At 35.3% G+C, this 21,680-nt stretch overlaps 3 protein-coding genes and 1 pseudogene across 5 annotated transcripts; all 4 read left to right on the top strand.

The window, feature by feature from the left end:
• Window positions 1-1,476: 1,476 nt before the first annotated feature.
• On the top strand, window positions 1,477-6,563 carry LOC109111856 (mitochondrial import receptor subunit TOM40 homolog). The gene is made up of 10 exons (XM_042776506.1): window positions 1,477-1,615; window positions 2,050-2,255; window positions 2,706-2,773; window positions 2,856-2,948; window positions 3,070-3,171; window positions 3,252-3,357; window positions 3,458-3,580; window positions 3,976-4,052; window positions 4,138-4,240; window positions 4,705-6,563. Exons 2-10 carry the CDS (start codon window positions 2,051-2,053, stop codon window positions 4,842-4,844), a joined length of 1,017 nt encoding a protein of 338 aa, XP_042632440.1. The 5' UTR covers window positions 1,477-1,615; window position 2,050; the 3' UTR covers window positions 4,845-6,563.
• Window positions 6,564-7,855: 1,292 nt separating this feature from the next.
• On the top strand, window positions 7,856-9,655 carry LOC109111857 (annotated as a pseudogene).
• Window positions 9,656-10,842: 1,187 nt separating this feature from the next.
• Window positions 10,843-12,904, top strand: apoea (apolipoprotein Ea). The gene is made up of 4 exons (XM_019124844.2): window positions 10,843-11,002; window positions 11,228-11,378; window positions 11,524-11,811; window positions 12,273-12,904. Exons 1-4 carry the CDS (start codon window positions 10,960-10,962, stop codon window positions 12,598-12,600), a joined length of 810 nt encoding a protein of 269 aa, XP_018980389.2. The 5' UTR covers window positions 10,843-10,959; the 3' UTR covers window positions 12,601-12,904.
• Window positions 12,905-14,613: 1,709 nt separating this feature from the next.
• On the top strand, window positions 14,614-20,823 carry LOC109077991. Of its 3 annotated transcripts, none has more exons than XM_042776507.1 (5): window positions 14,614-14,844; window positions 15,763-16,005; window positions 16,102-16,380; window positions 17,125-17,433; window positions 17,547-20,823. In XM_042776507.1, the coding sequence occupies exons 2-5, from the start codon at window positions 15,808-15,810 to the stop codon at window positions 19,275-19,277; spliced, it is 2,517 nt and encodes an 838-aa protein (XP_042632441.1). In that variant the 5' UTR covers window positions 14,614-14,844; window positions 15,763-15,807; the 3' UTR covers window positions 19,278-20,823. The 3 variants fall into 3 exon arrangements, with proteins under 3 accessions (XP_042632441.1, XP_042632443.1, XP_042632442.1); XM_042776509.1 differs by having other exon boundaries at window positions 14,615-14,844; window positions 15,763-15,891; XM_042776508.1 differs by lacking the exon at window positions 14,614-14,844 and adding an exon at window positions 14,850-14,984.
• The last annotated feature ends 857 nt before the right edge of the window (window positions 20,824-21,680 follow it).

The raw sequence follows: 21,680 nt of genomic DNA on the forward strand, positions 1-21,680 counted from the left end.
TTTCTCCAAAATATGTTCTAATGTATTTTTTTTTTTTTTTTTGGCTCAAAGGTATTTCTAAATGTAGAAACCTCAGTTTTCATACTTCTTTAGCTATTGTAACATCACAGTTCATGCAGATAAGCATTGCACAGTTAATTGCTGTGCAATTCGAAAGATTATTGTCCTTGTAAGACTATTAGCATATTTCAAAACCTTATTTTAATGGACAAACATTCATTCTCCATCCATCCTGTCATGCAGTGATGAGCTATGATTTTTTTTCTTTGTTTATGGTGAGGATGTTTCTGGAAAAAAAAAAAAGTATGTATTATATGGTTTATCACAGTTAATGGAAGTGGGGAGCAGATGTGGGACAACTGATTCATGTACATTTTATATTTGGATTCCTGGAGAGAGAAAATGATGCTAGATTCTCTGTTTGTAATTGATGCAAGAATAGTTTACTGCTCATGATTGTGTGTGCGACTGTCTGATTGATTTATGGTTTGTCTCTATTGTTTATTTCGTTTAAATAGCTCGAGGTTATAGAAGGCCTATGTATTATAGTTTGAAATGTAATTAGTGTCTCATCTGTTCCAAACTTCAGTACATTCATATCAGAGATGACAGTAGGTTTGCTTTTGTATTTTTATTTTTTAAGTGAATGTGAAAAAGTACCTATCAGGGGATGTGTATTTTTGGCAACTCTTTAACATTTAAATTGGTAAATTGGTTTCCTATTAAATTGACTGTAGTACTACAATTTATATTTTCAATAATTAATGAAAATTATTTTTTTGTGTTTTTGGTTTATTTTTCTGAATTGTTCAATTTGAACAAATTTGTCACATGAATGTGTTCATATACCTTATTAAATTGTGTCCTGTACTATTATTATTGTCATCCCTATAATTATTTATTATATGCCAAACATATTTTTTACCGTTATATTATTATTTTTTACTTATAGGGGTTGTCAATATTTATTTAATTTAGAATAAAGGACCCATCGCATAAATCAAATGACTAAACTCTAGTTCTGTTTGGTTGTATAATTCTTTGCATATCTCACAGTTCAGGTTTCGGGAATCGAATCGACCTCCAAAGCCCATTCATTGACTTTCAAGCAAATGCCCCTTTTACTCTGTGCTCGCTCTTTTCAAACCTGCTTCATTTTTACGAAGTGATTGACAGGTAAACAGGCCAATAGCCATATAGCTTCGGCTTTGTCGAGCTGAAAATAGGAGGGCTTACAGCGGAAAGGAGTATGGGGAGTCTGACTCGTTTCCACGAATCGGTTCTTTTGAACGGCTCGTCTGAATAAACTCACTGAGGAATTATTTTACGTCATTTCGTCATCGCTGTGCGGAACTTTTTTCCATTACATTTTATTAATGAGGGTGTTTTAGTTTTAGGTGAAAATTTAGCTCAAAAAACAGCTCGGACCGATTATCACACGAACTATTCAATCCCGACTCGTAAATGAGTAACGTTAGATGAAACTGGTTTTGTGAACCGATTAAACTGATTCATTGAGAAGATCCGACTCTGAAAGAATGAATCATTCACAAAACAGACATTGTTAGAACACGTGGTTTTGTAACCCGGAGAAGCGTCCTCTGTGAAGCTCAGCGTGAGTTGTCATTGATTCATTGTTATTGAGTTTATTTTCTAATAAGTCCACAGCATACCTTAGCTAGAAATATTACTATTTTTAAAATCTGAACAGCATTTATATTTCCAATAGCTATAGTGTCTCAAGAATAACAAATAACATTTGCGTTTAGCTTTCAAGCTAGTTTGTCAATTAATTACGTGTATTGATTTTTAATCTGGATGCTTAACGAAACAGCAGCAGCTCCTACTCTCACAAATCCAATTGTTTAGTAATTTTCTTTATGCAAAAATCCTTCAAAGACTCTTTACGGCTTGCTGCCTAAACATGACATGCTTATGGTCCACAAATGGAAACTACTGACTTTAGACCCAAACTACTGATTACATTCTATTATTTTAGTGAAGAATCTGTTAACGTGTTCTCCTCTAATCTCATCTGTCCTGTTTAAGAATGGGCAGCGTATTGGCTGCCAGTGCACCCAGCTCACCTGCACCAGGGCCAGGGGGAGCAGGTTTGGTGTCCGTACCTCCAGGATTCACGATGCCCCCCGTCTCACCTGTCTCTGTGCCTGGCAGCTCTTCACCTGGGCGCCAGGAGCCTGAGCCTCTTCTTCCAAACCCCGGTGGCTTTGAAGAGTGCCATCGCAAGTGCAAAGGTAAGAAAATAAGTACTTTTTTAAGAGGCAATCAAAATTATGAACAAAGTCATTCATATATATATATATATATATATATATATATATATATATATATATATATATATATATATGTATGTATATGTATGTATGTGTGTGTGTGTAAATAAATCTTACAGAACACAAAACCTTTGAACTGTAGTTTTGGACTGCAGTTAAATTATTATTAGTAGTAGTAATGGTAGTATCATTATTTATTTTTATTTATTTTTATTTTAATCTTTCTTTAAAATTAAATGAGACATAAATATGAATTTAATATCTTGCTTCCTCAAAGTTCAATTTAAATTCAGGAATTCCATTGGAATTTAAAAAACGTTCTCAATTCACTTGTATCTTGTATGACTTTACTTAGAATTTTCATAATTACAAATTCAAATGTTTTTACACAAATGTCTGTTTGTCCCTCAGAGGTGTTTCCTGTGCAGATGGAGGGTGTCAGACTAACAGTGAGCAAAGCTTTGAGCAACCACTTCCAGGTCAGTCCAGTGTGTTTACTGGTGTTTGTTGAAGAAAGTATTCTCGATCGTCATCAAGATCATCTCTTGTTTTATTTCATAGGTCAGCCACACAGTGTTGTTAAGCACTCTCGGAGATTCCAGTTACAGGTTTGGAGCTACTTATGTGGGGACCAAACAAACAGGACCAGCAGAGGTACACACATTTAGCTCGCAGTATAAACAATATATAAAAATATTTCCAGAGCAAAGGCTGTTGAAAAGTCGATTTGTGCCATTTATCCAAATATTTATAATTTCCTTAATATTTTTATCAGGCTTTTCCCGTCATGGTTGGAGACATGGACAACACTGGGAGCCTAAATGCACAGATTATTCATCAGATCACAGACAGAGTGCGCTCGAAATTTGCCTTCCAGGTGTGTATTTGTGTATGTTGTTTTTTTGATTACTTATGATGTAATACTAATGCATTGCTGGACATACTTGTCTCAATCAGACTCAGCAGCAGAAGTTTGTGAACTGGCAAGGAGATGCTGAATTCAAAGGGGAAGATTTTACTGCCACTGTGACCTTTGGCAACCCAGACGTCTTGGTTGGTTCTGGTAATTGTCTTCTGTTTCATCCATGTTTATTTGTGCCACAACTTGAGGTTTATTGGTTTTTAGTCATGCCATGTCTTTGCTTCTCTCACATCTTTCTCAGGAATTGTTATAGCTCATTATCTCCAGTCTGTCACTCCGTCGCTGGCATTAGGGGGAGAGCTGGTGTATCACCGACGGCCCGGAGAGGAGGGAACAGTTGTGTCTCTGGCGGGCCGATATACAGGTAAACAAATATAAAGAAAGATTAGTCGATCAGATCAATTCTCATATTACTCAAATTCAATCTTTTTATCACAGTGTTCAATTACATTACAAATTATGTTAAAAAGATACACAAGTGTTGTCCTCTTCGGCTACATCCACATTAATGTAGATACCAACACATGTTTTTCTCTATGTTTTGGCCTTTTGTCCATATGTTTCAGACAGATTTAAGTGCAACTATAAAGAACAATAGAACATTTTTAACCTATATCTAGATATTTTTTCTGGTCTGGCATGTTTTAGCCCAGATTAAGATGTGAAAATGTATAAGCTAAGTAAATGTTTAAAAATAAACATTCAGTCTGTAAGTATGAATACAGCATTTTAAAAATCTGAATGGGTATTTACAAACAGGCAGCAACTTTATGGCCACACTGACACTAGGAGGAGCTGGAGCTCATGGGTCGTATTACCACAAAGCCAATGATCAGGTAAATGTTCGTCAGCAGAATGAGACATGTCTGTAGTTGTTCTTTTATTGCTTTATAATGACATTTGTTTTGTTGTTTGTATTAGTTGCAGGTTGGCGTGGAGTTTGAAGCGAGCACCCGTACGCAGGACACGAGTGTATCATTTGGATATCAGCTGGACATCCCCAAAGCTGACATGGTCTTTAAAGGTTGGTGTAAACACATAAATATGCATGCATGTGTAGATTCAGACAGCACATTATGCCTTGCCACATTTCCTGTTTTCTGGCCCCAAATTTAAGTCCTTTTAAAATAATAAGACTGTTGAAAAAATTATGAATTTAAGACATATTAAGGACCTACTTTTTATTCGCACACATAATCAGAAATACACTTTCCATCTCACATGAAGATCTATTTTTAGTCACAAATGTGTCGGTGTCATCATCCATTGAGCAGCATTTCAATTCAATTTTCTTAGTTGAAATGTGTTCACTAATAGAGTGTTGTCATTACCTGCAGTTGTTCCAAAGATTGTTGCCAGATATTCCAATGAAAATCCACCCTAGGAACCTCAAAGACTTTGTTTTTTTTTTTAATTAAAAAAAAAAACCTGTAATTGCAATTTGCATGAGATTTCATTGGTTTACTGAATTGTTCACTCTCTCTGTAGGTTCTTTAGACAGTAACTGGGTGGTTGGAGCTACGCTTGAAAAGAAGCTGCAGCCTCTGCCTCTGTCACTGGCCCTCTGTGCTTTCCTTAACCAAAGAAAAAACAAGTTCCAGTGTGGGTTCGGCATCACCATTGGTTAAACTTACCTTCTTTCTTGGTTAATGCTGCAGTTTACACACCAGTGCCATTGCTGGTAAAACGGTAAAGTTTGGAAACACCTGCATATACCATATGCATATAATATTTGTTCTAAGTTCCATGTATCAGACCACCTTTTTTGTTATTCTTGTAATGTAAGCAAAAAGCAATGATAATTACATACATACACATTATAAATTCATTATATATATATACCAAGCAACGATGGTTGTTAATGGAGTGTATATGTGTGTGTGTGTATATATATATATATATATATATATATATATATATATATATATAGATTCTGGGTTAGTTTACTTTCCCTAGGCGATGATCAGGGATTTTTGTCACGATTTCAAGCAAGTTGCTGGATCTCTTTACTCATATAGATACCTATATAAATAAAAAAAAAAAAAAAAAAAAAAATTGCATTGTGAGTATTGTGAAACATGGATAAATGATTAAAACAAAACATATATCTGTCTATCAAAATGAGATGCATGTTTATTAATGTTTTGTTGGTGTAATTTTTTTTTTCTAATGAATTTGTTGCATAGTTGAGAGACAAACAAAAAAGTAAAAAAAAAAGATTAAATTCATGTTACATTCTATTACGTAATCCCAAATCTATGATATTTCCCCACCACATGCAGTGCCTTCATAAACACTTTATAAATATGTATATTGCGTATTGCCTAATAACATCTGTACACCAAGTATTAAAATAGTTTGTGTATGATTAAAAGTATAAAATACAAGTCTAATTAGATATATTAAATGGTTATAATATTGTGTCTGTAGCAATATGACTGCTTTACTTACATTGTCACAGACAATAATTTTTTATTTATATATTTTAACATTGACCCTGTCTGTTTTTTAATTTAATTTTTTTTTGTATTTTAGTCTTTTAGTTAGGTGAATACATGCCAGAACACAATATAGAAAAAAAAAAAAATACTAAATGGATTAGTTGTCCCATGTCCTTCACTTCCTCCTTCTCAGTGATTGTGTTCAGCTGATCAGGCTCTTTTAAATGCAGATAAGTGTGAGAAAGAGGCCAACGTCCTCTAGGATACTCTTTAATACCTGACTCATCAATCATCATTACAACAACTTTATGTTAATACATGCAGACCGACATGCAAAGACACAAACCTACCTCTGCACTTTACAGAACTGCAGATGAATGATTGTGTTTTGTCCATATGAAATGTTATTTCATTGGGACTATATCAATGCCCAATTTAATTTTCTTTTATCAAACAACACTTTTATTTAAAAATATTAAAATGTAATATTACCTTGTAGTATGCATAATATAAAACCGACTAAGTTTTCCCTTTCAATTCTACACTAATTTTAGTTCATTATTATTAAAATAGTGACAATTTTAGAACAGATGATTTGAGTAACAGTGGTGTTAAACAGCATATTTTCTGCTTTGGAATGCAGCCTTAATTTCAATTGGATCAATGTGACCGAAGCTCAGGGGTCAGTTGTCTGTGTTCTCCTCGACCTGACTGATAAGTGCAGATGCAAACAGTCTTGATGACTTGATGGTATTTTTGTGTAATTGGATGAATGCCTAGACAAGATGGTGACTGATGTACAATGCTGCTTAAAGTAACCTTTTACCTCACCGACATACAGCTGATTTCTTCTTTCAAGTCTGTGTCTCTCAAACAAATAAACACATCAGTTTAGAATAAAATCAAGACTGTGGTGCAGTGTGTGTTCTTTTACTCTAACAGAGCAGAGCTTGCTGAAATGTCATAAATGCACTTGAAAGGGCAAGACCAGGCTCATCCACATTTCACATGCAGTTCAATAATGTGGTCACAAAAACAACCTTTTACAAAAAGTAAATCAACTCAAGATATTGCAGATCCTGTAGTAACTGTAGTTGTGAGAATGTTACTGTATGGTGTAGATGCAGAATATAGATTAATAAATGTTATCTCTCATTCTGCATACAAATAATTTATATATTGTATTAGTTTTTTTCTTTAATTACATAGCTTTTTATTTTTATATGTTTCATATTTGCCAATAGTAAAAATTATTTCCCTTAAATTTCTCAAAAAAAAAAAAACTGTAAACACAAAATCTAAATTTTACTCCTCATTTAACTCTCTATATTGTGTCTACCATGTTCTTTTTGTAAAAATCCCTGAAACATGTTTTAGAACATTTTGCGAGAAACCGTTTTTATTCAGTTAACACTTTGGAAGAATTTTTTTTAACAAATTAAACCAAATATAATTTTTGAACTTTTAGTAGAAATACATTTTAATTTCAATAATTAACAATAAAAATGTCCTACCAAGAAAATAGCCAAGGGAGCTGGCATGATGTTAAAAAAAAAAAAAAAAAAAAAAAAATTTCAAAAAATACTTGATAAAAATACTTTAAAATTTGATAATATTCCTTTTCCTGTATACACTGTTATGCATATAGACTATAGTTTTATGTTTTGAAGTTGTACAAGATTCATTTCAGACACTGTACAGTACTTACATCTGATAGATCTGAGTTCAGTTCAGTTCAGTTCAGCTGATTTCATGATATGAAATAAGAGACATGGCATGTACAACTGACAGCAGGGCGCTACTTCTGGACTTTACCGCCTTTATCAGAGCTCAGCAACCCATTTATATACAGTGCTGATATTCTCAACACCTACAACAAAAGAGGACAAGAGAAAAGTAAGGGACTGGACAAAAACAGAAATGAATGTATACGTATGTTCTTTTCAGTTAAATGAAAGCTAAACAAAAATGTTTATAGTGGTCTTGCCTGACAAAACAATTTTTTTATTTTATTTATTTTGTATGTGTGTGTGTCTGTAGAGCCTGTGCATAATCATGAAGATCTTTGTATTGTTTGTTATTGCAGTTTTCACTGGTTAGTATTCAATAAATTTCAATCAAGAAGAAAAAATTGTTTTAACGAAAATTGGAGGTGCTCTGAAAACAGAAAATGTTATGTTTTCAATCAGTTAATCAGTTAATATATTTTAATGATGTATTCATTAGGTTGTCATGCCAGTGTGATGTGGCAGGACCAGCCAGCGGCCAGCATGGATCTGGTGAAAAACACATTCTGGAATTACGTGTCTCAGGCAACACTCACAGCTGAGAACACACTTCAGATGATCCCAAACTCAGAACTTGGTCAAGAAAGCAAGTAAGCATATAAATAAGATGATGACCTGATAAACCGGCTATAATACAAATCATAAAACTTTGAAAAACACAAACATCCATCTCTGTTTCTACTCAGTGACAGGATCTCCAAAAGTGCAGATGCCATTAACAAATACACCCTGGCCATTCAAAGTCAAGTGACTGCTCTGACTCGAGACCTGTTAGCCAAGAGGCGGATCAGTTAAAACTGCATTTGGAACAGGAAATGACATCAGTGCAGTCCCAGCTCAAGCCTTATGTTGAGGAGATCAGAGGTGACATTGAGGAGCAGGCTGAGCAGCTGGAGAAGGATGTGGCCCCGTACACAGAGACACTGAACTCTGAAGTCCTGAGATCTACTCTGGTACAGGAGGCCGAGGAGCTGAAGGCCAAACTGGAGAGAAGTTTGGTGGAGATGGGTCCTCAAACCGAGGAGCTGAAGCAGAAACCGGACCAGCACTTTTTGGAGTTTCAGATGAGCATGTCTCCATTAGCCCAAAGCTTTCAGAGTCAGCTGGCCCAGAGAAGTCAAGAGCTTCAGAAGAATCTGCCTCCCTATTCAGAGGAGCTGAGCAAACTGGATCCATACGCTCAGGACCTAAAGGTCCTTTGAAAGACTGTAGAGACTTTTTGGAAATGCAAAAGGGTGCTTCTGTTACCACTGGGTGTTTCCCCAGTATATTTCTTTGTTGCTCATGTATGTTTTTCAAGAAATTGCCTTATAAAATAGCACAAACACTACATTTGATATCCACAATGCAAGATTTGAATTGCTGAAAAGAACTTGGGTTTCAACTAAAATTTCTTTGTTGCTTAAGCATGTTTTTCAAAAAATGCTAAATATATCACAAACACTGTTTAATATCTACAATTATAATTTTTTTGAGGATAATTTTTTTTAACTTATCTCTAATTTCTAATGATGTGGTCATATGCAAGATTTGATTGCAGATATGTGTGTGAGGCCTCTGAATTTTTATTTAATTCTGACACCCCTAGTATTACTTAAAGCTGGAATACACTTCGTGACTCTTAAAATTGGAACAGAGGTGTAAAAATCAACTTTGTAAATGTTAGAGAAAAACTAGGCATCATACACAAATTCACACAGAAACGTGCATCTTTTTGCTAAAAGACACATGATAAATGAAAACAAATAAGTCTGTTGCCATCATACACTAGTTTCTGTGAACTCTGATTTTCCTCAACTAGCATCTACTTGTCCAGACTGCTAATAGGGGCAAAAATCTGTATAAAAGACCTGTATGTATTTCAGTCTTTAGAGCCACAAATGTAGCGGACTACGAGTGATACTTGGATAAGTACTTGCTAAAGTCAAGTTACCTTTATATACTTTGAAAAATGTATCTAGCTGCCAAGCTGTCTACTGGATATGCAACAAACATAAAATGCTTTATCTTTATTTGTTAGTCAGATAAAAGATTACAAACACTGCTTCGAACCCCATTTATTCTGACAATAAAACATCTCAACACCCTGTCACCAGGCACCCAGCCGTTTTACTTCAGACTTTAAATTCAAGAGCATGTGGCCTTTGAAATAGTACAAATAAGTGGGTAAAAAAAAAATCCCTCACAGAATTAAATTAAGATAAATATCTTGGATAAAAGTGTGTCGGTGTGCAATATACAGGGCTTGCCATATCAGTTGTTAAATGTCTGTGACAAAAAAAATAAAAGAAAAACCTGACCAACTGAAACATTTAAAGAGTAAATACAGTTGTGAAAACATATAATGTATCACCTGTTTTTCCATGATTGTTTTTTCAATTACATGTTACATAATTTTAAATAATAAACATAATATCTTAGGTAATAATAATAATAATTTAATGCGATAAAATAATTTGCAGGCACTGATGCATTGTCATTTACACAACTGATATAAATATATTTAAACTGAGGCCTATTAAACAGATACCTTTTCTTTTTTTTTTCTTTTTTTACAAAACAGCTTATTTAATCTATTCATTATGTGTGGTACAGCATGAGCCAAAATGGGTTTATCATTGTCCTCTTGCACAAAGCCTTCATGCAAAAAACTATTCTCTCTTACGTGAGATGATAACAGTTTGCTGACATGATATCTTATCCTGTTTTAGTTTAGAACACAATGACATTTTCCTGAAATTGATTGGTATCTGTAAAACAGACGTTCTTAAGAAAACAAAATCATCTATAAAAGGAGCCAACAATATATGAACATGAGAAAACATGGATACATCTGTCAAAAGTCTTCTTAATTTATTAAGCATGAAGTTACAGCTCCATTTTAAGCATTACAGTGCTCCTTCCAAATGGGGTGAATGTGAAGTACAGTGATAAAATGGTGACTAGAATAGAGATAAATGATAAGCTTCGATCCTTGAATCATGCAAGCCAAGATGCTTTTTAGTAGCAGATGTCTTGTTGCATAATAATGAAATATTAATTATTTATTAACCAACAAATGTCTTGTTGCATAATAATGAAATATTAACATTTTGACATTAACGTCACTGTCTCACTTTTTATGACTTGGTCCATCTCTTTTCTGATTATTTTGGTATTACAATAATTCAATTATGTTCAATAAAAATACATGTCTTGATATTCAAATACGACACTGGGTCTGTGCTTTCACTATACCTCTGACTAAACCAATGAGCTACATTCATTTTCAACTAGTTTTTAAATTATAGCACATCTTGTCCTTTTGGAACCTTAATCATGCAACGTGGAATGAAAGACTGCGATAATCAACTATCTGAAGAGAAGAACTTTGGACAAAGGCTGCCAATTCACCTGTAGTCACATTATGGCTATCAACCTGACTGTGATCCAAGTCATATAAATACCAGCTGCTTCCAAACTCCCGTTACAGAACACATTGGAAAACCTGTCTGGTGTACTGTCCAAAAACAATCATGAAGTTTGTGGCTGTAATCCTTGCTCTTGCTATTATTTCAGGTAAGAGATCAGCAACAATGCAAATCTTCACAAATTCAAAAGAGTTGGCAGGAGAGGCTGAAAGTCTGATACGTATTAGAACTTACTTCAACAGATCGTTTGAAAGGATTATGTGATGGTTTTCATTGTGACCATGACAGTACAGATGATGTGTCTACAACAACACTCTACATTATCAAATATTTGACATGTTAAAGAGTATTTGTGCTCCATTCTGACTTGCAGGCTGCCAGGGGAACTTCCTGTTTCAGGATGAGCCAAAAAGCCGCTGGGAAAAGGCGGTGGATCAGTTCTGGAACCATGTGTCCGAGCTGACCTCAAAGGCTGAGGAGATGAGGGACAACATCAAAGCCACCCAGCTCGGCAGAGAATTAGAGTGAGTAAATGCTATAAAACATTGCAGCAAAGCAAATATTTGAGAAACTGAATCTGTAAAGATGCAGAAAAGGCTAGACTGAGCGGAAATTGAGTTCGAGAGCCAAGAAAGCTGATTTATGATATTGAAATTAATTTCTTTGCAGCACACTGATCAGTGACACCATGATGGAGCTGCAAATGTACAAAGATGACTTGCACACCAAACTGGGCCCTTATGCACAGGAGACAGCCAAGAGATTCAATGAAGATCTGCAGCTGCTTGCCACTAAGCTCCGCACACACATGGAGGATGCTAGGGATCGTGTCAATGAATACACAGAGGAGCTCCGAACCATTGTGGAACAGAACGCTGATGAGGTCAAGAACAGGGTCAACACCTATGCCAAAAAACTAAGGAAACGTTTTAACAAGGACATCCAAGAGATCAACAAGTGAGTGATGGCATTAATCTCAAATACATGACCTCTTGCATATCTTTGCTCCACCTTTATAAAAGGCATACTACCGTTCAAAAGTTTGGGGTAAGATTTAAAAGAAAGGGGAAATAAATTACATGCATTAAACTGATGATTAAAAGTGACAGTAAAGGCATTTAAAAAGTTACAAAAGATTTCTATTTCAAATAAATGCTGTTCTCTTGAACTTTCTATTCATCAAGAATGAAAAAAAAGTTGTCAACATTAATAATAAGAAGAACTGTTTCTTGAGCAGCAAATCAGCAAATTATAATGAGTTCTTAAGGATCTTGTGACAAAGAAAATATGAATAATGATTGCTGAAAATTCAGCTTTGCCATCAGAGGAATAAATTACATTTTAAAATGCATTAAAATGCTAATCTATAAAAAAAATTCAATTTTGAGCAATTTCTTTGTCTCTTCTCTGATCTAAAGGAAAATGACAACATACTTTGAGGAGGTTCACTCTCGTGCTGCTCAGAGTATGGAGGATGTGAAGGATCGTCTCGAGCCTTACTTCACCTCAGTGCATCAGCGTGCTGAAGAAAAGCTGACAACTCTGGCAGATCTGTTAAGAAGCCAGGGTGAAGGAATAAAAGAGAAACTGGAATCACAAATGCAGGACCTCAAAGAAAAAGTTGAGAAGAGCACAGAGAATATGCGTAACACAATTCAGGGAAAGGCAGAGGAGATACAAAATTGGTTTGAGCCCTATGTGTCTCAGGCCCAGAAGCAACTGGAGACAGTCATGGAGGGCTTGTAATATCAGTGTATAAGAATGAGGTCTCATATAAATTAGAGGATGAAATTTTCCACTAAACTTTGCTTACAGAAATAAAGGTATTGGAAATGTAAAAGTAATAAAATATACCATTAGTACTAGGGTGAATTCAGGTAAAGTGGGCCACTTTTTCTAAAACATGTAATTTAGATACCTATATGTTTTTTTTCTTTCCCTTTTTTCTTTTGTTAACTTTAAGGTCCAGTCATAATATTTCAATTTGAATACAGTTCATATTAAGTGTTATTTGCAAGCTATATACCAATAAACATTTTGAGATCATGCACTCCAGACAAATTTCTTTTCAGGTGAAGTGGGCCATTCCTTATTTATCAAAAATTATTCTACATCACAATTAAAAACACATGACATATTAACATATATAATCAGACAAACTTATTAAACTAACCAAACATTATATAACCTGTAGTTTATGAGTAAAATAAATCATATGTAAATCCTTGTATCAATTCATGTGTGAAATTCCAAACAACTGAAAGAACATGTTGTGTTGACCATATATTTTATGAAATCTGAATATCAGAATATTCAGAAATCAGAATATTGATAAAAATCAACCCTACAATATATTTAAAAATCTGACTACACTGAAAAAAAATGTTTCATTCATCCAATTAAAAAAATGTAGGGTAATGATTCACATTTAGATTTTTAACTTGAGCCAATGAAAAATAAATAACTTGCTCTTGGGGATTTTTTTTTCTTTTTTTTTTCCATTGGCTAAAAAAGTTAAAAAAAAATATAGATGTGAATCATTACCCTATTTTTTTAATTGGATGAATGAAACATTTTATTTCCTTTCTTCCATCTCTGACTTGAATTTCCTGACTGCAGTCTCATTTCTGTTTTCCAAAATAGTAAATTATACTTGTCAGCTACAAAGTAGTAACCAGTTAATGTCAATTTATTTAATGAATTTGAGTATAATTACTGAAGGTTAAAGGTCGGCCCACTTTATCTAACACATTCAGCCAAAGTGGGCCTGCAATATTTTTGTGTATAAAACTAAAAATATATATATATATATATATATATATATATATATATATATATATATATATATATATATATATATATTATTTATTTATTTATTTATTTATTTTTTTCCGTTAACTGTAGTAAGAAACAAAGGAACTATATAATAATATTGTTTCAAGTGAGCAACCTCTTAATTCAGAAACGAAAATCTTAAGGTTTTTTTTTTGGTTTCACCATATAAGGCAGTCCTCCTTTAAGGTGTGGCCACACCCACCAGTATCATATTGCATTAACCAAAACAATTTTATCATTTAGAAAAATAGTGTCCCTTTAATTGAGAACCATTGTTATGCTCTGAAAGTGTAAATCCATTGAGCACAGTACAATCAAACCTAAATGGCCCTCTACCTGAATACACCTTCACCCTGGATGTAACTACAAATATTATATAAAGAGAATAAGTATCCCGGTAAATTGAACTGTGTATAACATCTATATGGGTCAGTGACATCACTTATTTTTGTCTGAAATGTTTTAATTTTTGAATTAAAGTCATTTTCATATTTCTGTGGGTTAAAAATGTATAGGTCATGTAAAAGTTTGTACTGTACTGGCCAAATAAAAAATAAAAGGTTCAGAATTTTGGGGAAAAAATTTTAGTATGAGTAGTAAGCACTTTTTTTTTTTAATTATTATTCTTGAAAATAAACTGTGCTTTGTTTTAAAATACTAATAAAAATTAACACTTTACAACGTTTTTCAAACCAGCATAAAACATTTTCAATTTAAAATCTAAATTCTAACAATTTAACAATTTAGAACGTTTCTGAACTACATTTCTCCTTTTTATTTTATCAGACATCATTATTTGTCATTGACCCATTTAAGAAATTACGATATATATTTTGTGGGTGGTTCCAATTCTATAATTTAACAATGTTTAACTTTTATGCACTCTTTGTACAACACAGTAATAAAGACCCCGAGAAGTGTCCCACACCACACAGACCTCTCGGTCTTCCGGTCTGTTACGGATGTTGTGTTTGGATACACCAGGACCCCACAACAGACCACCACGAGAAGCATAAGCAGATGTATAACATACGATAAATAATTACACGACACTGATATTCATACAGTAGCAACGCTCTGAGATTAATGGACATACTCGTAAAAGCCAATAAATGACCGCGCGCGAGCCAGGGATTAAGCGCGCAGACCACATCGGTGAGTGCACGAGCCCACTGTTTTCTCCCTGTGGCTTGAGAATTTTTTGTAATTTTCAAAATTGGCCTACGCGAACTGCTTTGTAGTTTTCATGGAGCAGATGACTACTGGAGCTTCAACAGGGAGTCCATTTAAATCAAGTAAATTTGTATAAATGCTGTAAGGTTTAGTTTGCGAATTAGCACACAGCTAAGGTTCAGCCGCGACCAACTAACAAACTCAGTCAAACAAAACATTTGAATACTATTTGTGCACTAGTAGTAATCGCTTTTGATTGATATTTTATTGTCGAGTGCACAAAAAACTCGCACTGATTCCTCCCCCTACCTTAAATGGATGGGCACAAAAATGTTACAAAGACTTGGTTTATAGTTAATCTATCAATCTGTACCATAGAGGTATGTCAGATATGTTTGGGCAGTGTCAGACTTGGGGTGCAGGTATTGGGATTAAAAGTAAATAATTTAAAAGAGAGCGTTATATCTTATGCAGCAGTTAAATGGTCATCTTCAGGTCTTGATCTAGCAGACACATATTTTGTTTTGTTTTTTATATTAAAAATTCATAGTAATAGTAATAAACTTTTTTTACCCATAAAATATGCTCAAATCTTGACTTTAAAATGATTAATAATGTTGAAAAAGAAAGACACAAAATATATGTATGATAATGGAACGAAATGGAATATGCATTAAAAAAATGCTCCTTTAGAAAACATTTCTGCCACGTTGTCATGTTTAACACTATATATCATGCTTTGCCTGGTTTGTGTTTGACAACAGGCTTCTTTGCTAAAATATTGGAACATAATGTCTGAATAAAATCAGACATCAATTAGCATCATAGGGTACTCTGTCTTTAAACTAAATCTAATATCTATACTTAGAGTGAAATCTAAACTATTTTCCTCCCTCACAGGCATTTCATAAGAGCATTATACCTCGAATAAATCATTTGGGTACCATGGATGGCGAGTTACCAACATGGAATAAACATGGAAGTCATAACAGCAGGATTCCCTATAAGACTGGAGGGGAACGCCAGCAGGTAGGTTACAGTAATTCTATTTCTGTACATTATGATAAAGTAATGACAGAGGAAAATCATGGTGAAAGAGCAGAAGAGTTCTCTCACAGTACCTGGCTCCGAACACAGTCAAAGGTAGGTGACATATCAATTGTAAGGCTGAATACCAACAATATTAGGTTGCATCCAGTTACTCAATTCTAAACTCAAATATCCCTTCTTTATTTTTAGGGGCATGACATGATAGGAGACAGCTTTGCTGCTGGAGAACAAATGACGTCACTGTCGTCTTGTATGAACGGTGCATTTAAGGCTTTGTTACCAGATTACCATGGAACTTCTTCAGCAATGTCAGCAAACTCCGATAAATACTCCTTTTCTCCTGATAATCATTGTCTCATCAAACCTGGCATTGCAGTGGAAAGTGATTTTCTGAAAGACCCTTTGGGTGAAGCTAGTGTCACACATATGCTTCCTCTCAGGTGTGCCCAATATGTGAGACATGAAAAGGTATGTAACCTCTACACTGCATAACCATAATAAATGTTATTACTCCATTGTCATTTAATTAGGGATGTGTTGGTTGTTGTTTTGGTAGAGGTGTGTTCCCGGGCAAATTCCAAATGGAAGTGATCATCCCTATCCCCTTGGAGTGGGGACTTTGGAGTGAGCAGGGCACTTGCGTGGAATTAAATAGTCATTAGGAATGCACTTGGCAAAAGGAGCGACAACATTTCCTCATTATCTTCAGCTGGGATGTTCCCATGACAATGCAGCGCGTATCCGTCAGCAGATGTCGCTGTTTTACTGTCATAAATGTCTTTTTACTGTTGTAAGCATAACTGTTGCAAATAAACATACATTTTATATTTTAAAAAAAGTTAAAATATGCTATATAATATATAAAAACGAATATATATATATATATATATATATATATATATATATAAAACTTTTTAAAATATAAAATGCATATTGTTTTTTATGTCGGTGTCCATCAGCGAATCTGCTGACGGACACGTGCTGCGTTGTCATGGGAACATCCCAGCTGAAGATAATGAGGAAATGTTGTCGCTCCTTTTGCCAAGTGCATTCCTAACGACTATTTAATTGCACGCAAGTGCCCTGCTCACTCCAAAGTCTCCACTCCAAGGGGATAGGGATGATCACTTCCACTTGTAATTTGCCCGGGAACCGTTCGGTACCGATACTAGTACCGACACATCCCTACATTTAATATTTGTCTTTTCACAGAACCGAGAATTGGAACAGGGAAATGGTAATTGGACATCAGTGATCAAAGATGCTTTAGAGATGAGTAATGGAATGGAAATGGAACAGACTTTATCCATGGATGAATGTGGCCCCCTAATGCACTATAACCCTATATATAAAGGACCTGAAACTGAGGCAAATTTTAGATTAAAGGACCACTTTAATCTTCAAATTGCAGGATCCAAACTAAATGAGAAGCAGGATGGGCAAGAAGTCAAAGAAGAACCGGATTCCTTTATTTCAATGTTGTCAGATGATATCAATAAAAATAAAGATGTTCTGGAAATGGTAGGTGCTGATTTTTTAAATCTTTTGAATGTAGATTTTGTAAAACAGAATGTAAATTAAGCCACCAAAGAACAAATAATTAATTTATTGTCATATATTTCAACTGTTCTCAGGGGAAACATGAGGAGGCAAGCATATTAGATGTTGGATCATCTCTGGGAAAAGAGGAACTTGGAATTACTGGAATCAGAGAACAAGAGCCAGTGTTATTACCAGGATTTACCAGGAGCTCATACACTCCTTTTTCTTCATCGGAAAGTCTTACAAGAAGTGAACCGTGTCCAGGTATTCCTTCGGCAACTGCCAGCACAAATACTGGCTTCAAATACGTAAAAGTAAACAATGAAACTGTTCCTGAAAGTTTTACTGTATATGGGCTTCATCATCTTGATCTTCAAAAGGGCTGTCACCAAGCAGAGATTACAGATGGAAAAACTTCAGTTAATTCTCAAGATCATTCCTCACAGCATAATGTGCAAGATGAGGGGGTAAAGACAAGCAATCCGCATGTCTCTGTAAGTACAGTAATAAAACAAAGTGATGCATATCTACCCAACACTCAATACTTTGGAAGTAAACCTAAAAAGCAAGTTCATGATCGTGTACCCACTCCAGCCTCAGTGGGAAGTGAAATCACAGCTGTGGTTAAATGTGAAAACGTAGAACTGCGGATCCCAGCAGAAGAAAGGATCTCTGAAAGCAGTGTATCTGTGCCAGGAAAAAATGAAACTAATGATTTTCAGGAGACATCTATTAGCACAAAATATGCTAAACTCAGTCTAAAGGTGGAAACAAAACTTGCCCCTGAAATTCATAACTCCTCTTCAGGATCAGAGACAGTTCCAAATCTACCTGTTTTACCCATCATGATTCGCACAGATTATAAATGTAAAGACGCCCGGACTGAACTATCCAAAAGCGGCAAATTAAATGAGCTTTGTTTTCAAGAGAACAATTCCAAAAACGTGGCACTCACAATTCCCTCAACTTCTGCGTTTACTGAAAGAAATAAAGATGAATGTGATATTCACGTCCAACAGAAACAAACCCCAACAAGTCTAAGTACGGTTCCTCTGCCTTTTAACGAAAATTTGAAAAACTCTGAAAGAAGTGAAAAGGTATTTCTCAACATTACATCAGAAAGCAGTATTCCTCCATCTACTGAGAATGTTCAGGAAGCTCCACCTTCTCCCACATCAAGGACTGACTGCTCCTCTCAGCATAACCTACAGAAAGCATCGCAAAGGCATAAGAAAGCAAGAAAAAGAAAAAAAACTGAGCTTGAAGCATTAAGTGGACTGATTCACAAATCTAATAAAACATTAGAGAGTGTTGACAAACTAGACACAATAAGATACGAGGAAGCAAATCGAAATGTTTCATTGGCTGATAATGACAGCACTGCACCGAAAGAGGAGGACTTAATTGCAAATGGTGATGTAAACCCACCTGCACCTAGGAAAAAATGTCGAATGGCACAACTTGAGCTAGTGGCAGATACAGCAGAGACCCCACAAAAACCAGATCATAGCTGCTCTGAAGCCTCACAGGAAGAAGTAACATTAAACTCTAGGATTAACAGGAAGGCTATTTCTAGAAAGAAACTGAAGAAAAAAACAAGGTTAAAGGCAAAAAACTCTGCTACTCTTAGTTTGTCTCAAAGCACTGTCTTGTCCCCAGAAGAGGACTGTACATCACACTTTCAGGTCAGTGACACCACTCCGATGAAAGGAGTCAGTAATCCAACAGTAACCCAACACGCCATCTCTAGTTTAGAGTCCAGTCCAGAAAAATTACAAAAATCCAGAAAAAAGTACAAAGCAAACACTACAAAGCAAAGATGATCCGCATAAAGATGTTCCCACAACATTTTCAGAACCCAAGGAAGAATTAGTGGACATCAGAAGGCATCTGAAGGTGAGGAGATTTACTATAAAAGCTTCTGAAGGAAAAAATAAGAAGGCAACTAGTCTGCTGAATAGACAGTCTTCACTAGAGGGTCAAACTGATTCTGTTTCAACCTCTGTGACTGGATCTTCAAACATTATAAGCCCTCAGAATAGCCCTAATAAATCAAAGCAGAAGAAAAGAGCATGTATCCACAAAGCAGCAAAAACACCCAATGTGTGCCCACAAGAGGATATGGAAAACATGATGACTTCCAAAACAAAAACTGTGAAAGCAAAAAGACCTCTGAAAAAGGTAGATAGAAAAGATAACAATGAAACTACTCTTTTGGACACCCAGTCTTCTATAGCCTCTGTTAAGCAAACGGATTCTGTTTCAAATGTAGGAAATGAAGTCGAGTCTCCTGTTATTCTCAGCACACCAAGAAAGTCACAGAAAAAGAAATTGTCAGATATGTGTGTTTTGAATCCACTCTCAGAAACTGATGTCAGCATTGTGCAACCAACTGCAAAAAGATTCAGAACAAAAAAAACACTTGACAAAAAAGATTCTCATAACCCAGTCGGTGGGAACTGTGAACCTGCTCATTTGACTCTTCCCTCCGTTGATTCTGTGTATGCTACAGAAACTGACTATTCAGGTATCAGCCAACAGAGCACTGAAAAGACATCAAATAAGAGGAGAAAGACAGACATCAAGTTTATAGAGGCACAAACATCTACTACTAGCCAACAAGACAACGTCACTTTACCACCCTCAGAAGATTTTTCATCTGTTGTGGTTTCAAATCCAGGAGAGACTGTGAAAGCCAAAGGAATTTCTAAAAACAAATCAAATGACAACCACCTAAATGGTAATTTGGTTGAAGAAGCATCTTTATTAGCAACTGTGACACAAGAAAGTTCTATTTTACCTGGAAAGGTTGACTCTTCAAGCAGTTTTAGACTAAGCAGCACACTGAAAAAGCCAAGAAAAAAGACTTTAACCAAAACCAAAAATGAGGCAGCAGAAATACTTAGTGTAAACCAGCATGAAGATCTGGATGCAGTACCCTCAAAATCTGGTGCAAACATAGAAGCCACCAGTTCACAAATGATTTTAAAAGAAAAAAGAACTGTGGAAAAGGCAATTAGACAAGAAGTGAAGGATGACCATGCAGTTGCTCTTTTCAAAATGCAGGCTTCTACACTCACTCAAAAGAAGACAAAAGTGAAGAGGAAAAGACAGTCCAAAAAGGCCAGAACACACATTAACCAAGCAATCAGCAATATTAGAGAAAAGTCTACAGTGCAGCAAGAAAATTCAGTTTCAAACAGAAGGACAAATTCAAGGTCAGAAGACATGACAATGAAATGTATGAAAAAGAGAACATTAGCACTAAATGTCAGAAATGATCAACCAGAATACCATGTTGAACATTCTATGGTTTTGTCACCATTTCTGCTTCCACCAATATCTCGCCAGAGTAAGGATGCAACACAAGACTCTTGCAAAAAGACAGACACTGTGAACGCAACAGCTGAAAGTCATGTTGAAAACCACGTTTCCATCACTACTGAAGATGTTGCAAGCCCTCAGAGTTTGCTTAAGAAGGCAAAGAAAACAAAGGAAACAATTGCTAGAGAAAAAAGAAGAGAATGATCAAAGCAATATCCTAGAGCTGGCTCACAGAGAGGACAAAATGTCAGATGTCCCATCTGTTGTGAGAGGGGTAGCCACTGAGAATTTTGAAACAGACAGCTGTGACCAGCATTTGAAGGTTGCTAAGAAATCCAAAAAATCAATGGAAATTGCAGAAACACGTGGATTTGCTAGTGTTTCTTTGTCTCAAGAGAAAAACACTGGATCAGATGAGGCAGGTGTCATGGTCACTTTTACACAGGCTGAAGATTTATGTAAACTTTCTGATAGTCAGACCGTAGGATCACAGCAGCCTGAAAAAGATGGTGCTGTGGTTAATCAGAAAGACCTCAAAGCCACTAAAAACACTAAGAAAAAGGGTAGAAAAGCTGGACGAAAGAAGAAGGTGGCATGTCTGTTAACTAAATCCATCAAAGTAGCAGAACATAAAGAAATATGTTATGACAACAGAATTGTCTCTGATGTTCAAAACAACACACAAATTCAAATTTCTGAAATTTCGCAAAGGATACTAGATATTCCAGAAGAACCAGTACTAAAATCAAGAAAATCAACCCACACACAAAAAATACACTCAGGTCCAGTTGTTGAGAATTTGTTAACACAGGGCAAGAGCACAGTCTCTTTAGACATCACTGAGTGTCACAAAACACTTGGAGAGACACTTTCCAGTTCCATGCAAACTGCTGATTGTGAAG

The sequence above is a fragment of the Cyprinus carpio genome, chromosome A19 (assembly GCF_018340385.1).
Source record: "Cyprinus carpio isolate SPL01 chromosome A19, ASM1834038v1, whole genome shotgun sequence".
Lineage (NCBI taxonomy): Eukaryota > Metazoa > Chordata > Actinopteri > Cypriniformes > Cyprinidae > Cyprinus > Cyprinus carpio.